The sequence below is a fragment of the Neolamprologus multifasciatus genome, chromosome 15, assembly GCF_963576455.1.
Source record: "Neolamprologus multifasciatus chromosome 15, fNeoMul1.2, whole genome shotgun sequence".
Lineage (NCBI taxonomy): Eukaryota > Metazoa > Chordata > Actinopteri > Cichliformes > Cichlidae > Neolamprologus > Neolamprologus multifasciatus.
This window is the reverse complement of record NC_140453.1, coordinates 14,837,647-14,857,491: the sequence shown is the minus strand read 5'-3', so window position 1 is coordinate 14,857,491 and position 19,845 is coordinate 14,837,647. Positions and strand designations below refer to the sequence as shown.

Genomic DNA, 19,845 nt, shown 5'->3' with positions numbered 1-19,845 from the left:
AATGTAGATTTTAGACAAATGATGAGACACAAAGGCTTTAAAATAAATTATATGAAGTAAAATACTTCTATCAAACACACAAAACAAGCACAAGTCAGTTAAAAACTGAAGCAACACAGCAAACAATTTGTAAAAGAAAAAATGATGTTGTGGCATAACCTAAACCTCTCTTTCAATAGGCTCTTCACTATAAAACACTCTAATCTGAGAAAAGATTCAGCTTTTCCTTTTCCTACGGTTTAAACGCTCTATTAGAATCCAATAGAGCTCAATTAATGCTGTTTGCCTTCTTCCTCGAGCCTCCTGGAGAGACTTTTGATTGGCTGCCAGTGACATCATCTGTACGCGCGGACCGGAGGCCGTTGAAGCGACAACCGCTCCTCCTCCCCTCTCAGCCAGCCACAGAGAGAGGCAAGCAGCTCGTCCAAATCCCTCCCACCGCAGGGCCGGCCCTGGATGTACGAGGAGGATCAGATGTAATATTAATGAAGTCGCGCATTGGCTCGTACTCGCGTCATTCCCACTGCGCGACTTCTGTAGGCTGGCAGACTTCCTTCAATATTATTTCTGGACAGCAGGGTAAAAGTACTAAAAAATGTTGCCGAGCCACAACACTGGGACGGACTGAATGGAGGCCACGTTGTCGGGGAGCGGAGATAATAAATCCGTCTACGGTCAACCGCGACACTCACCGGTAAGCAGAAACGCAGGGCAAGTTTGGGAATCAGTGGCACAAGTTGTTCTTGAAATGCACGGTCATAGAGATTTCACGCGATTCCATAATTAATGAAGCGGAATATTCAATTGCTGGAACCATTTTGAGTATATCTATCTATATAGTATATCTATATATATAGTGTATGTGTGTGTGTGTGTGTGTGTGTATTATAAATTCTCTCTTATTTTATAAGCCCCGCAGGCTTAATGGGCTTCAGTCCTGACAAATGCGGCAAAGTTACAATCGGTACCTTATTTTTCTTTATTTTTATTTTTCTTTATTTTTTTGTTTAAATCAGTCATCCCGTATTAATCTTTTTAGAAATTATTCACGGCGGTGGTGTGAAATTGGATTTCCTTCAGTCTGCAGCTCATCTGATCAGTTAGTCTCCTCCTGAAAGCCATATCACATTCTCGGCACGTTCTCATGCCGGTTTTTTCAATGAATTTGGCCATGAATGATTTCTGCTTTTGCTGAACCTGCACCGTGCATAAAGGATGGCAGCGGCCGGGACAGGCAAAGCTCGGCGGGTGTCTTTACATAATATGCCAAGATGACATGCTTTTAAAATGCTCAGGCTTCTGATCCAAAGGAAATGCCACCCCTCTTTTTTGGTACCCCGTCTTTCCATTTGGGTGAGACAAAACTGCAGCGTAGCATTGATGCAGTATTTTATCTTTTTTTCTTCTTCTTTCTCTCTTTACCTCTTCCTGTTTTTGAATCAGCCACACCAGAGTTGGGATGAAAAATTAAGCATCACTCACGTGTGTGCGTTATCTGGGGGATGATTCATATTAATTACACCCAAAAGCGATTCAGTTACAGGACAGTCTTGATGATTTCACTGTTTATTATTAGTGGCCGGTCTGTCACACCTAAACTTTCCCATCAACTTGGGTGTCGCCCTGCAGGTGTTGACATTACTAATATTTGGCTTCTGCAGCCGTTTCCTAGTTTGCATGGTGTTCAGACAGACGAGGGGATGTCTTATCGCAGCCGGGATTAATTCAAAAACTTATCCTTTCCACAGAGCGACTTGTTGAGTTCTCCGTGAAAGTCCAGTCCTCGGTCTCCCCATGCCTCCATCTCCCCTCGACGACAGAATTGTGGTGGCGCTGCCAAGGCCAATCCGACCTCAGGAACTCCAACTACGCCTGGACACCAGCTACCTGGACTCCATCACCACCAGCAGCATCGACAAGACCGTAATCAGCACCACCGTGGTGAAGATCCGGGCGACGGCCAATCTTGTAACGTATATGCCCTCATCCAAGGGCTCCACGCGCTCATTGTCGTGTGGATGCAGCAGTGCCAGCTGCTGCTCTGTCACAACCTATGAGAAGGACAGCCAGAGCCTCAGCCACAGCCAGGTGAGCGCCAGTAGCCCCAATCTCAGCTACGCCGGGCCCCCTACCCCAATGGTCAGCAGCCATGAAGCATTAAGTGCCCCCAGTCTCGCCCCAGGCACGCCGAAGGCCCTAGCCACCGTGAGGGTCATCCACCCCAATGAGCTGGCCAAGCGGATAACCTGCTGCCCCATGGGTCACCCTGTGGGGCCCGTGCCGGTCATCATCGACTGCCGGCCCTTCATGGAGTACAACAAGAGCCACATCCGGGGGGCCGTGCACATCAACTGCTCTGACAAGATCAGCCGGAGACGGCTGCAGCAGGGCAAGATCACTGTGCTGGACCTCATTTCCTGCCGTGAGGGCAAGGACTCTTTTAAGGGCATCTTCTCCAAAGAGATTGTGGTTTATGATGAGAGCACCACGGACCCGAACCGGCTGACATCCACTCAGCCTCTACATGTGGTCCTGGAATCACTGAGGAGGGAGGGCAAGGACCCAATCATCCTCAAAGGTAACACCTGAAGTAGAAGCATCAAAGTAAGAGATAAGTGAAAAACAAGCAACTAATGAGGGCTTTCATTTACAAAAAGGGGGTAGAAACCGCAATTTCATGGGGTTTAGCCTGACTTTGGAGGGACTCTGTAGCAAGTGTCTGATTTAATCAGCGCTAGAAGCTTAGTCGCAATATAAACTAACATGAAACAAATGTGGTAGAATAATAGTGTGTTTAAAGCCTCCTAAACTTTTGTCTTTATTGTTCAGGCCAGCTGATTTTCTTTCTTTTTTCTGCCTGTCACCACAGCGTTTTAGTTTTATCACCCAGCGCTTAAGCCTCACAGCAGTTATAACACCACAGATAACAGCTTCTGCATCCACTGCCTGCATCGCGCTCATGCATAAACATATGCACACGCTCTTTAAGAGCTTTCTATATGACTCGCTCTCACCTTTTTTTTCCCCTTTTATTTTATTTTTCTGTTTTTTGTAGAGAGCTAGAAGCAGCTGTTAGTAAATAAGGCAGCCTGGTGAGATAGCAGTCCCTGGGTCATTGCCATGTTTTCTATCTTTGGTTGGTGTGTTTGAAGCTGGAGAAGTATGTCGTGTTTGGTGGGTTTGGGGGTTGGGCTGCGAGTGTTCCTGTATGCCTCCCAGTCACAGCCTAGCCGTAAGATCACAGCACCTTGATCTCGTCTCTTCTCGTCTGTTGCTTTCACTTGTTCCTCTGGTCCTCCTGTGTACTTTGATAGACGAGGCTTCTCCTCAGTCTCTCATCCTGCACGGGTGTCTGTCTGAAGCTGCCTCAGTGGGAGGAACAGGCAGACTGTCTTGCTCTTTCTTCCTCTGGTTTAATTCTTGCAAAATGTGAGCATCCTCTCTGCTAAAGGGGATCAAATAGCACAGGCTCACTTTCCTCTACTTTTATCAGCATTGGCGATGGCTAGTTTCTGCCTTCTCGTCACATGTGCATTCTTGCCTTTATTCCATTCTGCATACATGCATGTTTTATAGTATGTAATATGACATTTTTTTTGTTGCTGTAAGGGCTTTGATTTCTGCATCCTAATGTGCAGCCATGATTATTCTTTACTTCCTTAAATTATTTGTAGAAATGTGTTATTTCAGGCAGCAGTAAAAATAACACATCTGGAACATACTTGTGCAAATGCTGTTGAATAATTTAGCCAGAGTCTGTTATTTTAGAGCTACCAAACATGTCTCCATCATGATTTATTGTAAATATGGCCACGGTGTGTGCCTCTACTTCACTGGAAACACAAGATCTTCCGACCCCTTCCCCGCTGCAGCTAAAAGCAGATATAGGTTACACCTAAGCCGTCAGAATTGCCATAAACAGCATGTCAGTAGTGTTGGAGGGTTTAGGGTAAGAGCTGGAAAAAAGCAGGTCTGTGGTGCGAGAGGCCTTGCGAGGCAGAAGCGGTAGCTTCTGAACAGGAACTGAGCCAGTGGCTTATGAAAGTGATCGAGACACTTCTCGTGTTTTTCACTTTTGTCAGTTTTAGTCGCAGATAATGACAGACAGTCACACTTGGCAGACTTCATCTCACGGCACCGTGCTTCTTCTGGGGGTTCTGCTGTTCTCGGTTTACTATGAAAGCTGAATTTGAGAATAAAAATATGCTTATTCAGTTTGAGCCAGAACTAATTTGCATTGTTCACATTCTCATTTGCATTGTGCGGCTAGCTAAATATGTTTTTCCCAAATATAGATTAAAATGGCAGATATTTGCTAGTTACTAATGTTTAATGGAGTAATAATAGAGTCACAACAAATTGCAATAGAGGCAGCTTTTATTTACAGCTAAATATTTTGCTTTTGTGTGCAAAGGAATGTGTATATCGCCCAATGTTTTAGAGCCTTTGTTGAGTTTTTGCTCTAAAACTGGGAAAGCGACTCTGAAACGCTGTCATCTTTAGTCACAGCTAAAGGTGGACAAACATTTATATTTCCACAGATATATTTTATTCACGGCCACCTGATGAATACAAGTAAAAATGTGCACATTTTTTTAGTGTTTTAGTGTTAATTTTGGTCTATACCAACTCGTGATGGATAGCTTTCCTTCCTTAATGCTTCAGTAATGTGGCTTTATTTTGACGTTTAACTGAAATCAGCTTCCCAATAAGGTTAGTCAAAAGAACGCTGTTACAGGTTGTAATTTTTCAAATTTAGGTAAATGGCCTGTATTTGTATAGCGCTTTACTAGTCCCTAAGGACCCCAAAGCGCTCCACCCATTCATGCACTGGTGATGGCAAGCTACATGTAGCCACAGCCACCCTGGGGCGCACTGACAGAGGCGAGGCTGCCGGACACTGGCGCCACCGGGCCCTCTGACCACCACCAGTAGGCAACGGGTGAAGTGTCTTGCCCAAGGACACAACGACCGAGACTGTCCAAGCCGGGGCTCGAACCGGCAACCTTCCGATTACAAGGCGAACTCCCAACTCTTGAGCCACAATCGCCCATTTATGATACGTAGCCATTTTATATATACACCCTGCTAGTACTGGGCTGGACCTCCTTTTTGCCTTCAGGACTGCCGTCATTCTTCATGGCATAGATTTGACAATGTGATGGAAATGTTCCTCAGAGATTTTGGTCCATATTGACATGACAGCATCACACAGCTGATGTAGATTTGTTGCACATCCATGGTGTGACTCATGTTCTAGTACCTCACAAATGTGCTCTACTGGCTTTAGATCCAATGACTGTGGAGGTCTTTTGAATACAGTGAACTCATTGTCATGTTTAAAAAAACAGTTTGACATGATTTTAGCTTTGTGACATGGCGCGTTATAATGCTGGAAGCAGTCATCAGAAGATGGTCATTAAGGGACATGGTCAGCAACTCACAGTAGTATTTTAGGATGTGGTATTTAAATGATGCTCACTTAGAACTAAGGGGCCCAAAGTGTGTCAAGAACATATCCATCATGATATTACACAGCAATCGCCAGCCTGAACCATTGATACGAGGCAGGAAGGATCCATGCCATCATGTTGTTTATGCCAAAATCTCAGCATGCCATCTGAATGCTGCAGCAGAAATCAACACTCATCAGACCAGTCAGTGTTTTTTTTCCAATCATCTGTTCAATTTTGGGAGCCCATGGAAATTGTACTCTCAGTTTCCTGTTTGTAGCTGGAAACAGGAGTGGCACCCGGCGTGGTCTGCTGTTTGCATACTTCAAGGTTTGACATGGTGTGCATTCGGAGAGGGTGTTCTTCATACCTCAGTTGTAACAAAGGGGTATTTCATTCATTTTTTCCTGTTGCAGTACGGTCTTTCTTCTCTGGCATCAACAAGGCATTTTCAGTCAGAGAGATACCGCTCACTGGATATTGTCTGTTTTTCATACCACTCTCTGTAAACCAGAGAGATAGTTGTCGGAAAATCAAAGTAAATCAGCAGCTTGTGAAACACTCACTTCTGGCACCAAAACCATGCCACGTGCAGAGTCACTTAAATCACCTTTCCTTTCCATTCTGATGCTCAGTCTTCATGCATCAGTGCATTTAGCAGCTAAGGGATAATTCCTGGTGGAGACCAAAAGGAGAGCTAAAAGTAGAACAGGGCTTATATTCTTGAGAATGTTTAAATGATAAACTTTGCTTGATATAAATGTGTGTTTAGTCTTTCTGTTGAGAGATAATAATCAGTGAGAGGAAAAAATGTCCTAATAGTTTTATTTCTTTAGGCAAGATTTTTCTAAATGGCCATAAAAATACAGATACGATATAGCTTTAAAAAAATAATTGTCAAATATTGTGATTTCTCTAATCTATATAACAAGAGTTGTACACCCGATACAAGTGCTTTACTTGCACCCCCCCAAAAAGCCCATAAAAACATTAACATCATGAATATTATTCATCTTATTATTAAAATTGTTCACTTTTTTGGGCATTTTCTAAAAAAAAAAAAAATCTGGACATGAACTCCATCTCAGTGGAAATTCCCCAAGGTGTTTGAGCGTTGAGCTTGTTGTTGCAGGTCCTGTGAAGACTTCCCTTTCTTATATTTACCACAGTGTAATTACTACCATGATAATGAGGGCTTGGCGACTATCATACCATGTTTAGGGTGATGTCTTTGTTTAACAGTGGGGCTGCTTCACGATGGAAACTGACAGTTGACAGGAGTGTCACCTGCTCTCCACCACAGGGGAAGTTGTATGGTTGTGCGATGACCTCACATGGCATTATGTCAGCCCTTGCACTGTGAACAATACATGAACTGATACTCGGACCCCTCCCCAGAGCTCCTGTGCTGAAGGGAACCTTTGGCTGATGGTATCACTGGTGCAAACAGGTGCAAACCGGTTATTTGGAGAAGTGAAGTGAATAGTGTATTTAAAACTCAGTGCACCTATTTACCTTCACATTAACAGGTAAACAGATGCGCCTGTGTGTACATGAGCTAGTGGAAAATGTCCCGCAGGCAACTTTTGGGACTGGTTCTCAAAGCAAGTTCACTTGGCCAATGGCTTCATCCTATTATCTAAATGCAGCATTCAAATTAGAACCAAATATAACAGTGGTGTCTGGGGTTTGTAATGTTTTCAGGGCTTCAGAGCTTTTATCTGCTTTTATCAGATGTGTATGCAAAGCTTGGTTGTCCTGCTTAGCTGTTTCGTGTGTCATGTGGTGGTCAGACACATAAGCATGTTTATTTTTAGCAAAACTGCGCTCCTGTGGGAATGAACCTTTAACCCGTGCCATGTCAGCTTCATGCTCTATCTGCTGACACCAAAAAGGGTCCAGTCTGGATTTAGAAAAAACAAACTGAAGAAAAAAGTGTTGTTTGAGAGTTTAACTCATTTTTTTTGAAGCATCTTAGCTTCACACGCCCTACATCAGCCTTTCTCTCTCCATTCACAGGAGGCCTTAGCAGCTTCAGGCAGAGCCATGAAAACCTGTGTGAGCACTCGCTGCACCTTCACGAAGGCTTGGACACGGGCGCAGCTGCTGGCCTGACGGGGGCTCTACCTCACTCCCTGCCCTCCACCCCGGACATAGAGAACGCAGAGCTGACGCCAATCCTGCCCTTCCTCTACCTGGGGAACGAGCACGACGCTCAGGACATCAAACTGCTGCAGCGCTTGAACATCGGCTACATCCTAAATGTAACCACCCACCTGCCGCTCTACCACTATGACACGGGCCTCTTTGTCTACAAGCGCCTGCCTGCCACCGACAGCAACAAGCAGAACCTGCGGCAGTACTTTGAGGAGGCGTTTGAATTCATTGGTATGAAAATCACCTCTTAGCTTCACAGTACACATTTGGAGTCTCAAGCTCGGCCATCTCACTGGGAAGCTGGCGTATTTAAACAGTCACATGACATAAAACTTTCACTGCTGGTTGCACAGAGCTGTCAGCAGTTAAACAATCAAAACTGTTGGTCCATAAACTGTCTACATTACAAGAGCTCACATTGTGTCATGTGAGGTTATTGCGCATAGTATAAAAATAATCTGTATGTAATGAGTACTTCCTTTTGTGTGTTTTCTTGTAAATCTTCTCGTGACTCACACTTATTTCTTTAAATTCTAGTGCAGGAACCGCTTGGTTAAAAAAGGAAAGGTCATGAATCATCCCTCTGACACTGGAATAGTTGGTTTAGAGCAGCTCGCTCTCACGTCCTTTGAATGCATTCACTTTATTTTCTGAAGGTTATAGACAAAACCTCAGAAATTCGGCATTGTTAGACCGATTCAAAAGAGTTTTTGTTTAGTCTTGGGTTGAAGTATTTGTAAAAAGGATGAACTCATTCACCTTTTCTCTCTCCCTTATCTTATACATACTCCAGTCCCCTCCACGTAATTAAAAATTTTAATGTTAGGAACACAAAGAGATATTTTATGTAAGGAAACAATAGTGCTGTTTTTTTCTCATATGGATGACTAAAGTTTGTTTAAACTGGATGGCTCACATAGTCTGTATAGGCAGGAGCTGATCTATTGAAATTTCTTTGCTGCCTGAAGGGAGGAAGGTCCTAGATCTAACTCACAATCAAAAACTCCACTTAGCTGAACTGAAGGTTTCAAAAGAGCTCCATGTCCTGGCATGTTGGATCCAGTCAATTAAATCTGTAGTTGATGAGCTGCTGTAATGCAGTATTAACTCTTTCCTCATAAAGACGATATTTGACGACCTGCCCCGTACCCCTAATGACGAGTTTTTAAACCTCTGTATATATCAATAAAGATGAGGTTTGATGACCATTAGAGTAGCTTCAGGGTTTTTCCGAGGGTAGCTGCATAGACAGAGGCCATCCTCAGTAACTTCTCATGCAAATCTAGTCATTTTGTTCTCTAATAAGGCCTGAAACATGACAGAAACCCCTCAGTTCAGAAAAGAGCCTTAAAGGTAGCTCCTAGTAGCATTTCATGGTGTAAAGACTTAAGTAGATTAAAAAAAAAACCTTGTAATCTAAAGTTCAGAAAGGTTTACTCTCTGAACACCTGAAGCCACAAAGGAAGGTTCATTATCCAATCATGTGTGATGACTGGACTTCCTCTTGGGCTTTAACTGTTTCCATGTTCTTTCTGCAGAGGAAGCACACCAAGCGGGTATGGGCCTCCTGATCCACTGCCAGGCAGGCGTGTCTCGTTCAGCCACCATTGTGATCGCCTACCTGATGAAGCACACCTGGATGACCATGACGGACGCCTACAAGTTTGTCAAAACCAGGAGGCCCATCATCTCCCCGAACCTTAACTTCATGGGCCAGCTGCTGGAGTTTGAGGACGACCTCAACAGTGGAATAACGCCACGAATCCTCACGCCAAAGTTGATTGGTGTGGAAACCGTCGTCTAGATTAACCTCTCGACCACTCCCCCTCCAATGCTCGCACTTGTACCAAGTCTCCATCTGCCAGTGGAGAACCAATTTGGAGTGTGAGAGTCGCCGAATTTTTCTTGACTCTTGAGAGTGCCAAAGCTCTGGGTCAGTGGCGAAGAGAAATGCCAAAAATCCCCACTGTTTGGACCTGGCTGAAGTCCCAGAGGAGAGAGCTAGAAAGACAGGAAGCGGTCGGTGGCGAGCTTTCCATTTGTGACTGCAGAGGAGCTTAAATGACGGAGAAGGAAATCTGTTTGGAAAAGAGATTCTGTGCGCTTGGGGGTAGATATTGACAGAAGAAACTCTTAAAGCTCACACTGTGGCACACAGTTTATGTTTGCAGACTCAGGCGGGGTTGGCCACGGCAGTGCCTGTCCAAAAAAAAACAAAAAAACCCAAAACAAATAAAGACTTGTTTGGTGTGTTAATGTTGTTTTATTTTTATACAGGGGTTTATGGGGGTGACCATGACAAGCCCACAGCGGCTTACTGTGCAATAATTTCAGAGTGGAATGCAACTGAGACCTTGATCTTATGTGTATATATCGGACTTGATAATACAAAATATTTCCAGCTCTTTGCTGAACAACGGTTTTGATGTTAATGTAAATTAATCAATGTGCATAAGTATGCTGTATTTTAGGGAGAGGTAGGAGATGGGGGGTGGGGGGGCTTATGGGGTTTTCGTCCGCTGAAACAAAATTCATACTGAGTGCGTTTTCTTCACTATCTTCATTTCCCATTCCTGCATCTACATGTGGATATCTTTTAGCAATATACATAGTAATAGACAGCCATATGAGCTTTTCTTTTCTGTTTTTTTTTTTTTTTAATGCATGGCTGCTGGCAGTTGAAGGAACACTTTGAAATTACAGTGAATATTGTCAAACAGGGCTACTGGAGTTGTTTAATGTAACACAATGGAGGAATATCACTGCCTGCTTCTGTATCCTAGTCGTTTTATTTCGCTCCAGTTCATCCGTGAGCCTGCCCTGTTGTACTGTTAAGTCCCCGTTGTGGCCTCATCTTATGTTCTTGTCAGTGCCCTATATTTTGAGCTATGGTTCAGCCGATTCTAAGGTAGCAAAGTTAAGTTGAGGCACAAAAAAAACCATGCACTTCCACTCGTGGGTTACAGTTTAATGTGACAGTGAGGGTGGTGGTGTGGTAGCAGCGTGACCATCGTCTAATCTCGTGCAACTCCCTGTCACGAAGCTACAGTTAAGTGAGCTCTTCTTCCTTGCATAGGCAAGCGCTGCTGTCACGTGCTGCTCTAGTGCCTCTATCAATGCCTTAATTCATACGTCACCAGTGGGCCTGCGCATGGCACTCTTAACATGTACGCACGAATGCAGAACACGCAGAGGTCAAATGTTAGCTCCCAGGCAAAACTGCCCTGCTCCTTTGTCTCAGCTCTTTTCACACACGAGAGACTTCACGTTGCCTCGCTAGCCTGTATAAATGATGGCATTCTGTCATTCGGATAACATCTTTAAGTTAATGCTTCTCACCGCTTCATGCCGACATGGCCAAAGAGAGTGAAGAAGATCACACTGATCACGTCTTTCATGTGTGGTGGGTATGGTTCTCATTGAGTTATTAATCGAGAGATGGCACACTTTTGAACGTCTCGTCGCCATTGTCACCAAGAGCAGGGTCTCTATCACTCTCTGCGCGTCTGTGTGTGTGCTGCAGGGTGCTGCTGAGAGTGCTGTGCCCCGTCCCTGCCACGGGCTCAGAGAAGGAGATCTCTCTCTCTCTGTCTTTCATTGAGAAGAGCAAATGCATCATAGAGGAATGTTTTAATGACATCCGTTAATTAGATGCTGAGTTGGTGAGATAAAATGTTATTTCCATTTTTCTGACATTCGGAGCATTCTCTGGTGAGCTGAGGCAGCTCGCAAAGTTGCACGAGAAACACGCCTGTCTGTTAGGATGCATGCAAGACTGTTGCAAAGCGGTCAGATTAATAGAAACGTGAGTGTCTGAAAGGAGCTACGCAGACATCACTCTTCTAAGATTGTTTCTGCCATTCTTAATCAACGTGCAGACGTTTAGGAAGAAACCCCTGGAGGTTAAAATGCTCTTTGTGCGAGTCCAACCAAGTGGTGGCATCTGAAAGGAAATCTAATTGTAAATGAGCTCGGCACGATTATATGCACTTCCTGCTTCACTAATATACTCACCCCTGACCCATAAAACAAAAATATTAAGACTCTACTTGGTAGACTTCGCTCTCATCCATGTTGTAGATTGCTGCGTTGCTGCTGCACATGAGCTGAATTTTGCATTCATCCTAATTTGTCTTGATTGATTGTCTCACCTGTTGAGTGCTCATAGTAAAAAAGGAAGCATTTACCTACCCAGGTGGGATGAGCTGCGGTTTAAGCCTTTCCACTCATAGAACCGATCAGTCACTAAAGACCTCGTCTAGAGCTAAATGTGTGCATAGCCATAAAATATTCAGCAGATCAACACTGTTGGAAAATTTAAACGTTCCTTTTCAAACAAAGAAAAATTGCCTTGTTATCACGTGGAAACCATGCGTCTTTGACCTAATTGGTTTAGATTTGATAAACCCAAGGGCTTTCAAAGTTTTCCCAGTACATAAAAGAGCATGTAATCTTTCAACTGAAGTTAAAACAAACACCCAGTGATTTATGCCTTCTTCCCGAGCTGATTTGAAGCAGCTTCCTTACAAATTACGGTCCCAGTTCTCTTTATAGTCATAATGTTCTTCTGGTTTCTGTTCAGCTCTCCACTGTCTGCATGAAATAAAAGGCATGCAAAGAAGCACAGGGCTAAGTATCAGTGTCAAAAAAACATCTGCTTCGCAGTCCACTGTCTGTAAACAAATTATATCTTAAAACCAAACCCGAAAGGTTTTTTTTTTCATTGTTGTTTATTCAGTTTTGAAGAAAAAGTTCAGTCGGTAAGATTGAGACGTTTTCATAGCAAAGTGAATACGCATACAGTGCACTCAGTAAGGCTTTACAAACCAACATTCACGACAATAAGCTTGAAAAAAAAAATCCCTCGTGAAACTTCATGCTATGCAAAACGAACGAATATATAACGGGCTGTTTTCAGCTATCGTTTGATAGTTTCGAGGTCTCTGTGAACATTTCGAGCATGAATAACAAGTTTGCAGCCTCAAAACGTGAGATTTGTGTGATTCACCGACAAAGAAGTTTAAAAAAAAAAATGTCTGTCCTATGTATTTTTTTGTTGTTGTTGCTGTTGTCACTGGTGTCTACTGGTGCTTTACAATATCTGATTATGATGAAAAGGTATAATAATAATAATAACCATTTACCACACGTTTGTAGATGTGCATTTATATTTGGTGACTACCATTTGCCAATAAAACGAGAAAAGAAATCAAAAGAAAAAAGAGAGAGCTTATTATCTGAGCCATTGCTGTAAAGGAAAAGTATACCTTTTCATCCCATTTGCTGATTCTTACAATCGCAGAGGCACATGGCTTTTTTTGTTTTGTTTAAATGTAACGATCTATTTGACTGAATAATGTAACCGTCATACTGTACATTGCTCTCCGATTGGAAACGAAGCATGCTGTGTGCTCCTGGTCTGTGAGGGACACTCGCAGTCATTATGGTGCTGTCTGTTTTTTCTCACATTGCTCTTTCTGTAGAGGCCATCGCCAGACTGACAGCTCCAAAAAGGCATCTGGGTCTTTTCCCTTTTATTCGGAAATATGGTTCTGTATTAGAACAATATCAAGCTGTCACGTTTGATGTGCACTCTTTACGACTAGACTTGTTTAAGAGTCTCTGCTTTGGGCTCAGGCTCCGGTGACAATGGGCTTCACTCTACAAGTCTCTATATCTTTCTTTGTGTCTATAGTAAACAGTCAAATATATACAGTATATAAATATATATCTATTTTCTTTGTATGCATATATTCATTACTATTTTTGCACTGACCTATGGACAGATGGATTTATTTTTTCCACAAAGGGTGCTATTATAACGGAGGCCTTCTCCCACACCTTTTTGCATGACTTGCTCAAAATTCCTCGACTGGTCTGTCATCTCTCCTACTCTCCTCCTACTACTCCTTGAACTGTTGCAATTGAAGCACTGTAATTTTGTAATCCCTACTCGTGAGCTTTGAAATAAACAGGGAGGCTTGAAATTTTGTTTGGTGTACTGGATGTTTTTCTCCTTTCCGTCTCAACAGTTCTTCAGCCACTTAAGATGAAAGACAGCCAGTTTCCAATATATTTTACTGGCATTTAATTTAATTTGTTATTAAATCTGTGACAGATGTTTCATGTTGCATTTAAAGCTATTTATATGAAAAAATGGTCAAATTTCTGTGTAATATTTGACTTGCCTAACAATCCCCTCAGCTAGATGAGGACTTTTAGCATTTTGCAGCTGACTGTTTTGGTTTTATGGCCCACAGCTTTGCTGTTTTTGATGCAGTTTTCTCATTTACGACCGCAGCAGGCAGATATTTTGATGCCAAGTTTCAGACTGAGAGACCAGTTGAATTGGCTAATGTTCATAACTATCTGCGAGTTGTATAGACATCCAGCTTCTTGCTCTATTGATTACTTACACTCACAGGCCACTTTGTGAACAAAACCATTTAACTGGTCATAAACACAAATATCGAATGAGCCGATTACATCGCTGCAACCCAATACTCTGAGGCAAATGGACATGGTCAGGATGACCTGCTGAAGTTCAAACTGAGCATCAGAATGAGGAAGAAAGGTGATTTAAATGACTGAATGTGGCATGGTTGTTGGTGCCAGATGGGCTGGTCCAACTCTAATTGGTTCAAAAAAACTGAACAACAGAAGAAAAAAATAGTGCCTTATCCTGGTCTTAGTCTTTATTTTTGCTCCCAGGTTCACTTAACAATACGAAGGCATCAATCCATCCTGGCTCGTCTCAACTGTTCAGGCTGGTAGTGGAGGTGTAACAGTGTGGGAGATCTTTTCCGCGCACACTTTTACTTAGTGCTACAACCTACCTGAGTATTGTTGCTGACCATGTCCATCCCTTTATGACCACAGTGTATCCATTTTCTGATGGCTGCTTCGTGCAAGATATCACGCCATGGCACAAAGCTGAAATCACCTCAAACTGTTTTTTTGACCATCAATGATGAAGTTAATGAGTTCACTTCACTGAAATGGCCTCAAAAGTCACCAGATCTCACTTCAATAGAGAACCTGTAGAATGTGGTGGAATGGGAAATTCACATCATTGATGTGTAGCCAGCAAATCTGCAGCAACTGTGCGATGTTATTGTGTCAGTATTGACCTCCAGCACCTGTGCCCCCAAGGCAAAAAGAGTCCCACCTGATACTAGCAAAGTGTACCTAATAAAGTGTCCAGAAAGTGTATTTAAATGTAAATGTTGTGTCTAAAACTCCAAAGCGACCACACACAAAAAATGCAGGTTTAATAATTATTGAGAACTAAAAAGCACAAAAGAAAAAAATCATAATTTTTGGACAAGAGAAAAGAGAAAAAGAAGTCTTGACAGGAGACGCTGTCTTGACATCTGAGCACCCAGAGGAATACACAGCAAGAGTTGTGAATTATCTGCGCTCCCTTCCATTGAACCATGTGTCACATAGCTACAGGAGTTATGAGCCTAAATTTACTCCAACTTTACAGGCGGCTGCTGCCTCATGGCTAGTGGGGAATGGGGGTCAAGATCTCTCCATAGGAACAAGAACAAAAATAGTTTTTAGTGTTGTTTCTAATTATGAACGATGAGTGCCACGACTCATTAATCCTTTCCTATCAGCACTGGGCCGGCTGGCAGCACCAGAATAGCCCTGATCTTTGTGCTGCTGCACGCCGCTCTCCAGTGAGCCCTGCATGGACGTATTAGGCAAAGGGGGCCTGAGAGGAGGACCTACCTTTCCTGTACGCACACACATACACAGGTGCACACACACATACATTCATACACGCACAGTCAAGTGTGTGCATACTTCCCAGTCAGAGGAGAAGGTGACATAATCCAGAGAGGAACTCCAACCCTGAGGATGGCTGCGCTGGTTACAATCAAAACTGTTTTCCTTTGTTGCACTTGGGTGACGTCTCACCTAAATGTCACTGCAGCAGCACTCTGCTGAGACCTTGTGAATAAAATGCTGCCGGTCAGCAAACTTTATTATAAACTACACTAAATGTACAATATGGATTTGAGCTAATGGGCAGGCAAAAGGATTGCAAAAAGTATGAAAGAATGGTGAACAGCTTGATTCTCCTAAAAATAACTGTACTTAAGGATTTATTTGGTGTATTAATTTGATACTGTGACCAAGGGTTTCTCCTTTCAGTGACTCTAAAGTCTGCCAAAACAGTCATGAAATATGATAGAATTCTTGGCTGAACTTCCCACTGCTAACGTCCACTAGAACCGCTGTGTCTTCCTCCCCTCACCCGCAACTGTCACTGCAGATAGCCCCCCTGCTTAAGCCTGGTTGTGCAGGAGGTTTCTTCCTGTTAAAAGGGCGTTTTCCCTCCCCACTGTCGTCAAAGTGCCTGCTCAAAGGGGGTCATCTGATTGATGAGGTTTTCTCTGTTTTCTCTTTACCTAACAATATAAAGCGTCTTGAGGCAACTGCTGTTGTGATTTGGCGCTATGTGAATAAAATTGATTTGCATCGAAATGAATTGAAAATGAGTGATCTCGTTGCCTTTGTAATTGTTGCTTTGAAGATAGGGACCAGATCGAGACCGCTTGCAGTCGGCTCCTGTCTTTAAAGCAACTTTGGTGATAAAACAGCAGTGATATGGAATCGGTATGCTGTCAGTTTGGGGTCAAGTTGGGAAGCGTGATGAAACAAACTCGAGAGAATCATAAATTCCTCCGCAAATGAGGCAGGTTTGCTTTAATACAGAATATAACCAGAATGCAACCAGTTGAACGAAAAGCTTTCTGGAAATGAATGTGTCGCAGACGAGTTGCTCTCTGATTCCAGTGTGTTGGCGATGTGTTTCTAAATTAGACGGCAATCTGAGATTGAACGCAGTCAGTCCAAGTCAGACTGCAATTTTTTGGAGACACGTTGCCTACCACCTGTGCCTTGTGACTGAAAGTGGTCGGATGGGTTCAGCGTTCAGGACCCTTAGTAGGCTGCTGCAACTACTGCAAATGCAATCACCAGGAAACCAAAAAGGTTTAGAATGACTTTGCCATTAGAATGTGAATTTGCTTCTTCATTTCAATCCCTCAAACCTTACTTGCACAAACACTTGATGAGGAAATCTTCTGCAGCTGTGTTCTAAAGGGCATTAGCCACCGTTTAAAGAAACAAAGCCTCACAATGTGAACAGTGTACACCATTCTGAGGTATCAACACCAGAGCCACAATAGCAGAAGGAATAATTCCTCAGCTGCACACACAGCAAAGCAGTCTTACCTTTTCTGCCATCTATACAGGCAAACATTTGTTGACTCATTGTTTTTGCTGACTCACTCAGGCCAAAAAAAACAAAATGCTTTTTTTTTAGTAGAATAGGCATGGATTTTATCCCTGTCTGCACAGAATACCTTATTAAGACTGATTAGTGGTTTTGTGCAGGATAATTATTGAGTTTTGTAGCTTGATTATCTTTTAACAGATTCACATTAATGTTTTCTACTGTTCAGTCTTTATGCTGAACCAAGCTAGACAGCAGTTAAAATTTACAGTGCAGACATAAGAGTGGTATCAAGCTTTTCAGATATCTCCATAAACAAGTAAATGAGCAGATCTTTTGAACATGTGAATTATTCATTTACAGCCTTTAATATGCATTTCTCCCCCTCAGGCTCTGCTCATGAGTGCTTTAAGGATGTTTTTTTTTTTGAGTTGCTATGTCTATGTCCAGATAGATTTGTACACCGGTGCACATTTGTAATAGTTTGGGTTACAATATTTCGTGAAAATGAAATGAAATCCTCTTTTAGGAAACAGTGGGCTTTCATAATGTTCATAAAGAAGTGTGCAAAACATCAAAAACCATCTCCTGTATCTAAATCTGAGCAGTTGGCAGGTCATTGTTTTGGAATTAGATGTTCAACGATCACTTATGGGTGTAAAGTTTTGGTGTCTTCAAACTTTTGGCAGCACAGCGTATATATATTTATACCTGTGATGTAGATTAGTCTGGACGAGCTGTCCCACTCACTGTGATGTACTTCTGCTGTAAATGAGTTCTGGCCTCCGATTCTCTGCAGTCAGCTCTTAGTTGGTGAGTATGAATTATCCTCCTGCATCACAAACAGAGACACAAACAGGAGTGTGACACGGGGAGACAAACGGGGTCGGCGAGGGCCAGAGAGAGATAAAATGCGAGAGAAGGGGTCATGGCTCATTTCCACCCCTGTGCACCAGGGAGCTTACAGGGAGGGTCTCCAGGTATGACACAAGTGCCATATTGACGTCTCTGCAAATAAGCAAATGCAAATATGCCACCTGGAGTGGAGCCAAAGAAGGGGAAGGACAAGGAGCTCAGAGAGTGAACATAAACAAAGAAAAATGTTATTCTGCAAAGATCAAATTGATATCAAACAACACTGCCGGCTCTGCAGTGGGAAGAGATAAATACGCTGTCATCTGGAGCTGCTGAGTCCACAGCTTTGCAGAGCGAAGAGCGGCGCAGGTTCATTATCGCTTGTGGCACGTGTTGGACATTTGAAGTGTCATGTGTTGCTACACAGCCACAAACTGACCACTGCACAAGAAACAGGCCGGGGCTCAGTGTGGTGACACCATATGTCACGCTGTCTCTGCGTGAAGCTGCTGTGGCCATGTTTGGAGTGTATCTGGTGGCTCGAGGCTCCTCCCCCAGCAGAGTGACACTTTATCGGAAAATAACACATCGTATTCATGCATGTATTGATTCACAGCACTGTATTCGGTCTAGTTTGCCTCATGATTCATACACACACACACTGTCATGTAATAATCATCAATAGACATCATCAATAGTGTCTCACACACACAACACGCAACAGCTGTCAGTTTTGAACCATTCCTATCTTACTTTTAGTGCTTTTATTAAGTGATGATCTGCCAAAAATGTGTTTTTGTTTATGCACAATTTTCTTTTCTTATATTGGTAAATAGCCTGTAGTAAACAGGCTATGAAAGGATTATATATAAAATTATATGTAAAATAAAGAAATGACCTAACTATCGTTATGACTCGGCATTATTCCACTCAATCCAGTCCTTTTTGGCCAGTTAAAATAACGTTATAGAATAGTTATGTTATAATTTTTTCCTCCTTTTGGTCAGATCTCCCTTGAAAAAGACTTCTTTAATCTCAATGACAGTTCTGATCCAAATTGAAAAAATGGATTTATAAAACTGACTTTGCCAGAAACTGATTGGTTTAAAATGACTTGATATTATTCATGAGAGACATGTTTGAGAGGTTATAGTTCAACTGGTCATTTACAGCAGCTTAAATACAAGAATCATGGCACCATGCTGGTCCCAAGCCCTGGTAAACAGGATGGGTTGTGTCAGGAAGAGCATCTGGCATAAAATCTTTACCAAATCAGACATAAAGGTCATCAAAAATGAAATTTCCATACAGGATCGGTTGAAGTTAACAATGACTTTATCCAAAATAATATACAGTGGAGAAGAGAGGTCAGGAAGAAGGTGTGGCAGGGTTGAGTAGGTGTAGATAAGTGCCAGGGGTGATTTGTGACAGAAGGATGGCAGGAAACGGAAAGTTTTTAAGAGTGAGACCCGGTATGATGTATGGTTTGGAGACAAAAAGGCAGGAGGCTGACCTGGAAGTGGAGATTTTCTTTGGGAGTGACCAGAATGGACAAGATTAGAAATGGGTACATCAGAAGGATAACTCAGGCTGAGCAGTTTGAAGACAAAGTTAGAGAGGCAAAGCTGAGATGGCTTGAACATGTGTAGAAGAGGGATCGTGGATATATTGGGCACAGGATGTTGAATATGGAACTGCCAGGCAGGAGGAAAAGAAGAAGACCTCAGAGAAGATTCATGATGTAGTGAAGGAGGATGATGGGGATAAGGAGAGGTAGAGGCAGATGATCTGCTGTGGTGATCCCATAAGTGAGCAGCCAAGAGCAGAAGAAACAGGATAATACATTTTATGGAAATGATTTATCATTTTAAAATATAAGAAGGTTAAGACAGAAATGACAATAGAGACAGCATGACTGAGGTGGCTGACTCACAGTCATGTAGACTTATCAGTTTCAGTAAACATATACATCAAAGCCTCCCCTGACTTGTTGAGTTGGCAAATTTGACCAATGACAGTCAGTAACTTGTCATTTAGATAAAAACAACTGAGATTAACTTGTCACACATGGCCACAAGGTAAAGTGCATTTAATTAACACCATTACATAATCTTGTTATCTTTAACTGAT

General features: G+C 42.7%; 1 protein-coding gene across 1 annotated transcript; it reads left to right on the top strand.

The window, feature by feature from the left end:
- Positions 1-374: 374 nt before the first annotated feature.
- Positions 375-13,600, top strand: dusp10 (dual specificity phosphatase 10). The gene is made up of 4 exons (XM_085133257.1): positions 375-694; positions 1,749-2,578; positions 7,473-7,841; positions 9,149-13,600. Exons 2-4 carry the CDS (start codon positions 1,795-1,797, stop codon positions 9,412-9,414), a joined length of 1,419 nt encoding a protein of 472 aa, XP_084989383.1. The 5' UTR covers positions 375-694; positions 1,749-1,794; the 3' UTR covers positions 9,415-13,600.
- The last annotated feature ends 6,245 nt before the right edge of the window (positions 13,601-19,845 follow it).

Coding starts and splice junctions, on each gene's coding strand:
- dusp10 (XM_085133257.1), top strand. CDS start 1,795: ATGCCTCCATCTCCCCTCGACGACAGAATTGTGGTGGCGCTGCCAAGG. Junction 2,579..7,472: donor GGACCCAATCATCCTCAAAG/GTAACACCTGAA, acceptor CTCCATTCACAG/GAGGCCTTAGCAGCTTCAGG. Junction 7,842..9,148: donor GGAGGCGTTTGAATTCATTG/GTATGAAAATCA, acceptor TTCTTTCTGCAG/AGGAAGCACACCAAGCGGGT.